The 13,142-nt window shown below is 40.7% G+C and overlaps 1 protein-coding gene across 2 annotated transcripts in view; it reads left to right on the top strand.

Annotated features, from left to right (window-relative positions):
* ITGA8 (integrin, alpha 8) overlaps positions 1 to 13,142 on the top strand; it is a 205,515-nt gene that overhangs the window by 99,659 nt on the left and 92,714 nt on the right. For both annotated transcript variants that reach the window (XM_011934275.1, XM_011934276.1), the window contains 2 exons: positions 9,708 to 9,753; positions 12,488 to 12,595. In XM_011934275.1, the coding sequence (XP_011789665.1) occupies positions 9,708 to 9,753; positions 12,488 to 12,595 (154 nt within the window). The remainder of the gene's footprint in view (positions 1 to 9,707; positions 9,754 to 12,487; positions 12,596 to 13,142) is intronic.

Here is a 13,142-nt window from a genome sequence, read left to right as displayed (position 1 = left end):
ATAAAATGCAAGGAAGCTGGCTGCCCCACCCTAATCTTATCACGCAAATGGGGTCTTTGCCTGGCAGGTGCCATGTTGCCTGTTCCTTACTGTATACCTGGCTGGCAAAGATGGAGCCACCATTTTGAACATGCCTAGTCCCAGGTAGCCTTTTCCTATTGGCACAGATGCCCGCATTCACTCGTGCAAGCTTCCGGCTTGCTTGTCTATGTCCGCAGCTCGATTTTATAGGCTGTTCTTTGAAAAGAAAATGATTTGGGGGCTGCTTTTCATTAAAAGGAAAACCTTACTAAGGACTCCCGAACCTTCATATCTGCCTAAATAATTTCTTCTTAACTCCTATATCACTATCTCCTAATATAGTCACATTGTGAGGTGCTGGCAGTTAGGACTTCAACATAGGGCTTTTTTGGGGGACACAATTCTGCCTAAAACACTCAGCGAAAGCGTCAAGTCCCATTAGGTTTTTATCAATAGGAGTTTATCTGTCAGACTGGGTGTCAGGGAAGCATCTTTGTGAGCTGTCAGGCTCTTCTGGAGACTGTGAAACCCTTTCCAATAGGTAGCTACATATAAGTGACACTGGTACTGAAGAAATAAACCTTCCTCCGGGACTTTCAGCAGTTGCACAGACGGCACACATGTTGTGATTCAGTGTGGCCATGACGAGGATAAAGTTAAATGCCTTTGATACACTGACATGAAATGTGACAAGTGGAGGATCAAACAATTGAAAACGGAAGGATCATTCTTGTAACCACAGGATGATAATAATATACAGAAAACTATTTTCATAAGGCAGACTCATCATTTGATATTCTGCTGTTATTTTCTGTGGGATTTTTTTTTAAAGGAAAACAATCCCCCAGTAAATGAGAATGTTGCAACATAATACCATGTTCCAACTCATAAAAGTTTTTCTTCAGAGTTCATTTGGAAGCATTTCAGACAGATTGTTAGGATTATTACTTTCTGGGATAAAATCATGCTTTTTTTTTTTCAAACATTTCTTCCTCAACTCATAACCTTCCTCACAATAATATTTTGCATGTTGCAATAAAAAAGCAAGGCAGACAGGCAACCTCTATTTTTAGATTAACACATTTGCCAAAGTCAAGGAGACTTATCTAAATGCTGAATTCCCACAGACATGAGCTGCGTTTGCAATGCCAGACACTTAAGCCAATTTCATAGCCCACTTACAAGTGAACATTGCCAGATGGATCCACCATCTGTGACCCCACCATTGGACACATTATCTCGAATCCTCTTATTTCTCTTAATATCATCATTGTATGAAAGTGAGCCAAACGTGGGTTGGTTTATGTAAACAACCATACTTGATGGCCTTAGTTTGTCTTTAAAAGATTTGGGTGCTGTGGGAAGAGGATTGACAGGATGGGACCTGGGCAGTGATGGGCAGTTCCTGGAGGAGATTCTATGAGCTGTGGGCAGTGGTATTGCCAAGACAGGAGTCAGGCGTCTGTAGAGCTGCGTTATGAAGCTGAATGGGAGGAAGTCCAGTCTGGTGAAGCCAGGGAGAAAGCCAGAAACTGGCTGTCTCTCAGTGGAGGCACAAGGAGTCCCTAAATCTGCAGGAACAAAGCTGAGTCCAAAAGCAAAGCAGAGACCTGGATTGTACATCAAAGTGCCCAGAATGCAGTCATCAGACTCCAACAAATGTTACTGAGCTCTTGGCCTTCTCATCTAGAGAAACTTAGAGACCACCAGGGATTCAGCGATGAAGATGGACTTGTCCAATGCCATTTAGAAGCCAGTAGCAAAGTGAACTGGAGTTGAGAATTGCTAATTTTTCAGCCTCCACTTGGTAATTTTCCACCTGACATACAACACTGTGTTTCAAAGAAGTCTTCAAAGGTTTTAGAGAGATTCAAAGAGAGACAATGGGCAAGTAAAAATTGGCCTGTTGAGGCACAAACTCCTGTACACATATGTTTATAGTGACTTTGCAAAACCTAAAAACAGCTCAGGGATCCCTAAGCCAGGGATGGATGAATAAACTGTGGGCCATCTACACAGTGGAATATCACTCAGCAATAAAAAATGAACTCCTGGTACACACAACATTGTGGATGAATCTCAAACGCACCGGGCTGACTGCAAGAAGCTAGACCCGATAGGCTGTATGACTCCATTTATATGACATTCTGGAAAATAGATTAGTGGAGTCCAGGGGTTAGGAGACAGGTCAGGCTTGGCTACAGAACAGCATGGGTGACACTGGGGCACCGTTGGAACTGTTCTCTGTGTTGTTGTGGAAGTGGTTACAGGTCTAGGTGCATTTATCAAAGCTCTTAACTCTGCTTACTAAAAAGGATGAAATTTATCAGAGTAAAATGTATCTTTATTTATTTATTTTTATATTTATTTATTTATTGAGAGTCTCACTCTGCCGCCCTGGCTGGAGTGCAGTGCTGCAATCTCGGCTCACCGCAACCTCCACCTCCTGGGTTCAAGCGATTCTCCTGCCTCAGCCTCCTGAGTAGCTGGGATTACAGGCGCCTGCCACCACACCAGGCTAATTTTTGTATTTTTTGTAGAGATGGGGTTTTCCCATGTTAGTCAGGCAGGTCTTGAACTCCTGACCTCAAGTGATCCACCCACCTCGGCCTTTCAAAGTGCTGGAATTACAGGCATGAGGCACCGTGCCTGGCCATATCTTTAATTTTTTTTTTTTAAAGGCTTAAGGAGAGAATAAAAACAGCAATAGATGTGCTCCTAGAAGGCAGTGGTAAAAAGGATCCCAGTGTGGGCTCAGTAGCCAGCCTGCCTGGGTTTAAATTTTGGTCTTGTGACTTTACTGTATTCGGGCTCTGTACCTCATTTTTCTCATTCTAAGATGGGAATAATAAAAGTGTCTTTCTAACAGGATTGTTGTATCACTGAAAGGAGGCAATTATATTGAAAATGTTTAGAATATTAGCTTTTCTTTGATCGATCTTTACGCAACTGTCCAACACATCCTCAGGATAAATTCCTAGAAGTAGAAACTAGGTCAGAGGTACACAGTCATACGTATCAACAAACTGCCTTCCAAGAAAATAATGCTCATTTATACTTCCTCAAACAGCCTATAAGCATACCTCTGCTCTCTATCCAACAATGCCTAGTACTAATCTTTTCCAATTTACAAGGTTAAAAAATGATATCTCTATGTTGCTTTCATTTGGATTTCTTTGGTGACTAGTGAGGTTGAAATCTTTTCATATATTTATTAGTCACAGGTATTTATTTTTATGTGAAATGCCTGTTTGTAATCTTTCTATTAGAATGTTTATAGTTTAATTATTTATTTGTATGAATTTGTTACAGATTAGGCATAACAATAAATGTTAACTTTTTTTTTTTTTTTTTTACCAAGTGCCGAACATTCTTCTAGGCATTGAAAAATATTAACATTTGATCAGGCATATGCGTTATAAACATTTCACCCTGTTGCTTTTGTTTCTCTTTCAACCTTGCTCGTATTTTTTTGTTTTGTTTTGTTTTTTGCTATAAAAGTAGTTTAGATTTTAAAATTCCTTTGTGATTTCTACATTTTTGATCATGTTTAAGGAAGTCTTCCCTTTTGATTAATCATAATGTTTTTATACAACTATAAAATAAACACTTCCATGTTTCACATTTGTTTGGAAATTCCTGGTGGCCATTCTCATTGTCTGGAATTATTCTAAAATAGTAAATGTTTTTTAATTCCAACAACAACAACAAAACAGGAGATGTCTGATGGCATTTTTGGCAACAGATATAAACATTAGTGTCTCTATCAAGAAGATGAGGGTGAGAGGTGAGAAGAAGGAAGCAGGAAGAAGGTGACTTAGCTTAGGAAGTGTAGGTGCTTGGGTGACCACAGAGACTGCCCCCCTGAATTGATTCTGGGTGATTCTTTTTTTGCTTTTTTTCTGTTGTTGTTTGTTTGTTTGAGATGGAGTCTTGCTCTGTCACCCAGGATGGAGTGCAGTGGTGCAGTCTCAGCTGACTGCAACCTCCACCTCCTGGGTTCAAGTTATTCTCCTGCCTCTGCCTCCCAAGTAGCTGGGATTACAGGCCTACACCACCACGCCTGGCTAATTTCTGTATTTTTAGTAGAGATGGGTTTCGCCACGTTGGCCAGGCTGGTCTCGAACTCCTGACCTCAGGTGATCTGTCCGCCTTGGCCTCCCAAAGTGCTGGGATTACAGGCCTGAGCCACCATGCCCAGCTATTGTTTTTTTAGTGGGGTCTCGCTGTGTTGCCTAGACTGGAGTGCAGTGGCGCCATCATAGCTCACTGCAATCTCAAACTCCCGGGCTCAAGCGAGCCTCCTACTTCAGCCTCGGAAGTAGCTGGGACTACAGGTTGTATACCACCATGCCTGGCTGATCCTTTAATCTGATACTGTCAGCTCTTCCTCATCTTCTCCTTTGACCTGACTGTTCCCTAGGAGGGTTCCACTCTCCCTCCCTTCACTGTTTCCTGCCCACCTAATCCAAACCTCAGATCCACACTCAAAACAAAGCTGATGTTTTCAAATAGAACTTCTTCCAACACTAAAATTTCCTTCCCAAATTAGTGAAATCAGACCCTGCAAACCAAGCACCACTTAAAAGGCTTGGCTCTTCTTCCTCATTTAAAAATAACCATTCGCAAGAAATAAAATACGAAACTTAGGTGTAATGCATCTCCTACGACCTCACATTCTTAGGGTTTTTTTTTTCTTGCCAACTGATCCTGCATTCATGCTAATGTCCCCTTTTTGTTTCCTTAAAAGTACTCAGTTGTTCCATCAAAAGCCAAAAAGAAAATAAACTATGTTTCTCAGGCAATGTGAGGCAACAGCAAAGGCCTCCAGCACTTCGGGAACAGTTTTTGATTGAAAGGAAAGAACCAATTTTAATTGCCAGTTATTTCCTCCAGAAAAAAAAAAAAAAAAAAAGCCAGCTGAAGTATCTACGTATAGAGAAAGGCAAAGTTTTTTATTTGTTTGTTTTCAATTTGCCCTTAAGGCATTTATAGAAAGGAAGTAAACATAGATAATGGTATCAGACCCGTTATCTCAAGGGAGAAAAAAATGTTCCAAGTTTTAGAAATTCAAATATCAGCCCTGAAATTACTCTGTGTCCAGATTATCATTTAAATGCCTAAGCACAGAATTATGCAATATTTTAAAAATATTATTTCTGAGTATTATTTAAATGTTATTTCACATGCACACATAAATATACACACTCCAGCATAAATATAAATGTATGTGTATATAAATAGAACACATATATAATAGATATGCTACATACACAAACTTCTATACTTATGGGTGTATAGATGGAAGCAGCGTAGTGCTTTCCAGAACCAACCACATATTTTGAAAAGAGACATTCATTCAAAACACAAACCAGCCAATCAATTCTGCTCCCCTGGAGAAATCTGACAATTTTAAGCTCCCGAGCATAAGTACTTCTGGCTCTTTCTAGCAGGCATAGTTCCAAGGTAGTGTCTAAAGGCAAGCATACTTTTGTGGTAGGTAACTGTTTTCTTGGCCTCTGAATAACTGTGACCACATTCTCATGAAGAAAATTGTGGCCTGTGTTGCCAGTTATTTTATTTTTCCAGAGTAGGAAAAATTCCCACCCTAAGGCACAGGAATTAAAGTTCCTAAAGGAAAAGCCCATGTCTCATTACCGTTGGGAAGGTGTCCCTCAAATTCTCACCTATAATGACAATCTAGTTTTGATGGAGACTTTATATTACTTTCTAGGATCTGGAACGTGTGTGTGTGTGTGTGTGCGTGTGTGTATCTCAACACCTTCAAGTACACATGCAAAACTCCAGCAGAATTTAGCTGCAGCTGACAGTAGTCAGTTTTAATTAATTGTCTCATTTTCTTCATCTCTAGTATCTTAATTTATTATTACTTATCCTCCCTATTTAATCAGGCATTTATGAAGTATCTGTTCTGTATCTGGTACTGTGCCTGGTAACATGCATGCCAAGGTTATTTCTTTCTTCATTTATGTCAACCCATACCATTCCGTGAATATCTGAGGACGTGCACACATAAAGATTCCTGCCCTGGAAGGGCTTACAGTCTTGTTTTCTTTGCCATTTCCAGAGAATCAATTCTTAAAATTCGCCTATTACTTATAAAATGTCTAATCTTATTAAATAAATATTTCACCTTATTTGGAGCCAAGAACAAAGTACATAATTCCTCGTGAATCAGTTTTCATAAAAGAGCTCTCCTATCTGGTGTCATGTCAACAGATATGGATTCAGGCCAGGGCCACCTGTGTTACACTTGTCTAAATATTGGGGTTTGTAATTACACAGGAAGAACAGAGCTCATGTTTCTTCAAATCAGTAGCTCTTTTTTTCCTCCGATTTAGAAAAAAAAAATGCACTCATTTGCTAGAAGAGACAAATGTAACAGAAAGAATACATGTAAAAATAGTTGAAAAATTGGAATTCTAATATAATTTATCATTATAATTTTAATAACTGATAAACTTAGAAATTTTGGCATCTGGCTTCAGAGATTTAAACCCTGACAAAAGAATATTTTATTCCATGAGTCATAGGTGGCCAAGGTGTACCCCTTCGCTTAACGCGTTCTTTAATTTCATGAATACAGAACTCTTTACATGACATCTGTTCGACTTATTTGAACATCAGCATGCACATGTTTTTAAATATGGAGCTCTGGAGTCAAATTCCAAGTCTAATAACTGAATCTGATTCTGTATCCATAAAACCTAAGACATCTGACAGTGGTTTTGACCTGGAGAACTTTCAGATCATTTTTTCTTTTTAAACAAGTATTATTGTGTCTTAGGTTGGGTTGTCCCAGAGCAGGCATTAAGATAAGGAAGAGAAAACAAGCAGTGTATTTAAGAAATCCTGAGAAATACTGGTAAAGGTAGAGAAGAGAAACATGGAAAAGAAGAATGGAATAAAGATCATCATCAAGTTAGTTGCCACTGTGGGCAATCAGGGCCTCATCTGGCTGGGGAAAGCGAAGTCAGAGAATAGACCTCAACTATCCCACTTGACTGAGAAGGAAGCTGGGCCACTCACTTTCCAGTTCCTACCAGTAATTGACTAAAAGCCTTCCCAGGGACACTAAGCCCTCAGGGGGAGAATCATCTGCAGTCTGTCTCTGTTCACATGTACGTGTATTAGTCAGGGTTCTCTAGAGGGACAGAACTAGTAGGATTGCTGAACATATAAAGGGGAGTTTATTAAGGAGAATTGACTCACGTGATCACAAGGTGAGGCCCCCACAGTAGGCCGTCTGTAAGCTGAGGAGCAAGGAAGCCAGTCCGAGACCCAAAGCTGAAGAACTTGGTGTCCGATATTCGAAGGCAGGAAGCATCCAGCATGGGAGAAAGATGGAGGCCAGAAGACTGAACCAGTCTAGTCCTTCCTTGTTCCTCTGCCTGCTTTTATTCTGGCCGTGCTGGCAGCTGATTAGATGGTGCCCACCAGATTGAGGGTGGGTCTGCCTTTCCCAGTCCACTAACTCAAACGTTAATCTCCTTTGGCAACACCCTCACAGACACACCCAGGAACAATTCTTTGCATCCTTCAATCCGATCAAGTTGACACTCAACATCACTTGTGCAAAAGGTGGATGCCAAGGGAATACGGCTATAAATCATTTTTCTGTACAAATTCCATTACACCAATTTAATTCCTGAATTAGTTTCCATATGGAGTGGTCAAATAGGACCTCCTTCCACCTTTGTTTTTTGTTTTTCTATTTTCATTCCCGTTCTGCTAGAATTAACCAATTATAGTTTCAACTGTTGTAAGTTTTCTTCTGTGGTCCTTATTTCTACCAAGTTCAGTTTTCTTTTTCTCTTTTTAAATTTATTTTAGATTCAGGGGATACGTGTGCATGTTTGTCACATGAGTAGATTGCATAAACAGGTTTAGGCTTCTAGTGTACTCATCACTCATATATTGAACATTGGACTCTGTGGGTAATTCTTCAAACGTTAGTTATCTCCCTTCCTCCTTTCCCGCTTTTGGAGTCCCCAGTGGCTATCATTAACATCTTTATGTCTATGTGTACTCACTGTTTTAGCTCCCACTTATAAGTGAGAACATGCAATGTTTGATTTTCTGTTTCTGAGTTCACTTAGGATAATGGCATCTGGTTCCATCCATGTTGCTGCAAAGGGCATGATTTCATTCACTTTTATGGCTACATAGTAATCCATGGTGTTTATGTGCGACATGTTCTTTATCCAATCCACTGTTGATGGACACTTGGGTTGGTTCCATGGAGGTCCAGTTTTCTTACATCTAAATTTTACTCTGCAGATTTAGCCATTGTCATTTTTATTTGTGTTTGATTGCTTCTACCAGGGACAGCCATTGTAAATGAGATTAAGAAAAGTCCACTGGGAGCGGTGGCTCACGCTTGTAATCCCAGCACTTTGGGAGGCGGAGGCAGGTGGATCACAAGGTCAAGAGATGGAGACCATCCTGGCCAACGTGGTGAAACCCCGTCTCTACAAAAAAATACAAAAAATCAGCCGGGCGTGGTGGCGGCGCCTGTAGTCCCAGCTATCGGGAGGCTGAGGCAGGAGAATGGCGTAAACCCGGGAGGCGGAGCTTGCAGTGAGCCGAGATCACGCCACAGCACTCCAGCCTGGGCCACACAGCGAGACTCCGTCTCAAAAAAAAAAAATAGCCGGGCATGGTGGTGTGTGCCTCTAATACCTGCTACTCAGGAGGCTGAGGCAGCAGAATTACTTGAACCCTGGAAGCGGAGCTTGCAGTGAACCGAGGTCGCGCCACTGCACTCCAGACTAGGCGACAGAGCGAGACTCCGTCTCAAAAAAAAAAAAAAAAAAAAAAAAGCCTACAGTTTGACCTCTATGTTAGCCAATCACTGAAATAATTTTGAGCGTTTCCCCTTACCTAGTCCAGGATTGCCCGACCGCAGTCACCCAGGTCCACCATTTACCTACTTGTGTGAATGATGTTAGGAAATTTACAGTTGAGCCTTCTTAAGTCTCAGTTGACTCATTTGCAAAACTGTGCTAATAATAAAGACCTCCTACCTTCTTGTTAGGAATCATTCTAAGGAAATCCTTTAAAAGGACTCCTGGCATACAGTGTTGTTCCATGTGCTATTTATGAGGATTGCTGTTGGTACTTTAGATCGTTATAATATGTTAGTTATTTTATATACTACTGATTGCTTTGCCAGAAATATACTCACCACCCACACTATGTGTAAAGAGCAAACGTTTGTCAAAATGACAATCAGAATGTTCCACTTCTGGGTTAACAATCCTTCCTCATAGGGTATTTGCTGGTGAGAGTGATAACAGGAAATGTACAGTGAGCCTGGTACCTAGCAGGCACTAACCACCTGACTTTCCCCTTTTCCTTCCCTGGGGGTATGCGCCTTGAACCTGGAGGATAGGAAAAGTGATGCAATAATGAGTTTCTAGAAATTGACCTTCCTAAGTGCAGAGGGGTTTGAGATCTACTGATGGACGTTTTATCAAGTTGGTTATAGCGAAGCTCCAACATCTTTTCCAAAATGTCTTAAGAAAGGTGTGACTTCTCTTCTAATTTTGTGGCTCTTGTACCATCAGCACGTAGGGGTATTCTATGTGCTACTTATGATTTTGAACTTAGTAAATTGTTCCTGTACGATTCATGCATGTGTTCTGTGTTTTTGTCTTTTTAAGATTTGATTGTGGGTGCATTTGGAACAGGAAAAGTCGCTGTTTACAGGTACGTTTTAGGTAGTATTCAAATGTTTTTCTCATTGTTTCAAATACATTTTCTTGTTAGATTTGCCTTAAAGAGCACATTCCAGTGATTTATTCTGGTGAATACTTAGATGCTCTTTTTAAAGTCTAGAGGTATTTTTTGCTCTCACTCTTTCTTTTCTTTGCATTTTTACTCTCATACTGCATGACTAAACTTCCAGATTTTATGAACATAATGTTAAATAAGATATGAAAATGAAGCAGATCATATAAAATGACCCACTTTTTAGATCTTACTCTATTTGATTTATTCTCTTTGCTTTGGAAATGCATTGAAATGTTCACTTATAAATAAGCGGTGCAGGGTAGAAGAATGTTACTATTTATCCTGGCTTCTATAATCAAACTGGACACTAAGTTAGGGAATAGAACATTCCAGGAGTTGGTAGCCTCCAAAGGCAAGTATTGAAAACAGTTCAAATACAACAGCTATGGATTCCAAGCCTAGACATTCCATACACTCACTGACTTGTAATCTTGGGCAAGTTCTTATCACTTTCAGAGTTTCAGATTTCTGGTTGTAAAAGAAGGATAAAAACAATATTTATAAGATTACCTTTGTTCAAAGGATTCAGTGAGAATATGCATGTGGCGTACACAGAATAGTAACTGGGAGAGAGGTGGTGCTCAATTTTAGCTTCTTTAAAAAAAAAAATAGTTTTATTGCAGGACACGGTGCCTCAAGCCTATAATCCCAGCATTTTGGACAACCTAGGTGGGCAGATCACTTGACGTCAGGCGTTTGAGACCGGCCTAACCAACACAGTAAAACTCCATCTCTATTTAAAATACAAAAATTAGCCAGGCATGGTGGTGCACTCCTGTAATCCCAGCTACTCGAGAGGCTGAGGCACGAGAATCACTTGAACCCGGGAGGTGGAGGCTGTAGTGAGTAGAGATTGTGCCACTGCATTCCAGCCTGGGAGACAGAGTGAGAGACTCCATCTCAAAAAAAAAAGGTTTTATGAGAATTCAAGACACTAGGTCAGAATATCAAGACAAAAGGCTGAGGGCTTACCTGGGTCTACTAGGTGCGTAGTGCTAACGTAGTCGGCTCCCAGAGAGATTCTAAGGTTAGGTTTCCTCAAATAGGCAAGATTTTCTTCTTCATCAGTCCCAAGACAAACTCAAAGAGGGTTGATTTGTACCAACCATGTCCCAGTTTAGGTTCTAGAGAATCAGACAGTTGAAACTCTCAAGGTGTCTGAAGTATGGGGCTTGGGTTTGCGGTGGCTGTGGAGTACACCACTCAGAGCTGCTGGAGCAGAATGGGCATAGGGCTCAGCTGCTCTGCTTCCAATCTGCCACTTTCATGCCAAGACCGTGTTTTCCATGAGCTGCTCCCAGCCAATTAGCCGACACACCAAGAACACAAATGCAGGCCTGTTTTTGCAAGACATGGACTCCTCTCATAGGCAAATCTGGATCAAGGACTCTCCATTGCCCAGGCCAGAACTTTCTTATCCAGTCCTCTGCCCTTCCCTTGATCTTCCCAGGGATCAGAACTCCCAGCCCCCTCCACTCTCTCCCCACTTTTCCTCATAGATGTTTGACCCCAGTACATCTCTTGCATACCTAGTTCCGTTTTATCATCTGCTTTTCCAAGGAGTGGAACTAACACAGTGTTGAAAGCAAAATTACGTAACAAAATACAGAGAAGTGGCATGAAGGAACTTAGGAGAAATCCCAGCAGGCCCATTGCTTATTGTTTAAAGCAGTGCTATAAACCCATTCTGCCCTGAGACACAGCCCTTCCTCTTGTGGGGGGGAAACTTACCCAACATGGCTTCATTTCTCCCTGTCATTTGGGGACTTTGGCTTCCAATGATCATATCTTGGAACCAAGCTTTAAAATCTGCTCCATTTCCTTCCCCTACGATTTATTAATGCTTTTTTGTTTTGTTATTCTCATCTGAGTGGCTGCAATTGAATTACTTATGCTCTATTAGTCTCTCTCCTCAAATTTGGCTACATATTAGAATTACCTGGAGAGTTTGTTTAAAATTCCAATGTCTTCTCCTTACCCCATAAGTTCTGGTTCAGTTGGTGTGGCAGGGCCTGAGCATAGAATTTGTTTTAAAGTTCTTTGGGTGATTATATCATGCAGTCAGGATGGAGAACCACTTCTCTGGCTGATGTACAGAATTATTCTGCAAACCCACCTTCATGTATTTAGCCAAATTTGGAAAGCTCAGTTTGAAAACTATCAATGGAAATTTAAAAATTATCAATGATAATTTGCAAACTTCAAGTACTCACAAAATTAAAATTACCAATGAAAAGTTGCAGACTTCAAGTACTCACAAACACAAATGGCTGTAAGATGATGTATTTCATCAGATACAGATGAAGATATGCTAGCAGATGGCAAGCAATATTTCACAGCAATATTGCCATAATACTGGGGGCCCACTTCATCAAGAAATTAGGTTTGTGTATGCAACTTTGCCTGACAGACCCACAGCACTCTTTATTTGTGTTTGTGTGCCTCCAGATGTGTTTTGAGGTAATTAGCTGAGTGTGGTACCCACCTGTTCATGCAGTGAGCAAAATTCTTGGCACAAATGCTAAGAATGTTGGCAATGGCCTCTGAAGTATTTTGTCTACTACTGAGTTCAGTATGCAGTGAAGTGGGCTTCTGCCTGCCTATCACCTTTGTAATTTATTCAAATAAACCCTGCATTTTCTCCCTGCAGAGCAAGACCGGTTGTGACTGTAGATGCCCAGCTTCTGCTGCACCCAATGATTGTCAATCTTGAAAATAAAACTTGCCAGATTCCAGACTCTATGACATCTGCAGCCTGGTGAGTTAGTCCAGTGCTTCTCAAACTCCAATGTGAATTCACATCACCTGGGTATCTTGTGAAAAACACAGATTTGGATTCAGTAAGTCTGGGGTGGGGCCTAGATTTTGCATTTCTCGTAAAAAGTTTCAAGAGATGCTACTGCTGCTGGTCTGTGGCCCAAGTTTGAGTAGCAAGGAGTTTGTCTTTCAAGAGAACCTATAATATGGTGCTGATCTTTGGCTATTGACTTACCATTCAAAGGCTACTTCTCTAATCTGCAGGCTCTAGGTGACAGGAGAAGTGTAAAAACATTTGGGGAAATTCCCAGTGAAACAAATCTTGGAGATTGCTCTTAGATTCTTGGTGTACTAAAATAAACACTAACCGAGGTAAAAATATAACAAAATACCTACACTCTTACATTGTTGGCATATGCTTATAGATACTGCTTTTTGCGTTCATATAATGTCTTATTTATTTATTTACTTTTTGAGATGGAGTCTCGCTTTGTCACCCAGGCTGGAGGGCAGTGGCACAATCTCGGCTCACTGCAACCTCCACCTCC

The sequence above is a fragment of the Colobus angolensis genome, unplaced genomic scaffold, assembly GCF_000951035.1.
Source record: "Colobus angolensis palliatus isolate OR3802 unplaced genomic scaffold, Cang.pa_1.0 Scaffold133, whole genome shotgun sequence".
NCBI classification, from domain to species: Eukaryota; Metazoa; Chordata; class Mammalia; order Primates; family Cercopithecidae; genus Colobus; species Colobus angolensis.
The sequence above is the reverse complement of the archived record's forward strand: the minus strand, read 5'-3'. Positions and strand labels throughout refer to the sequence as shown.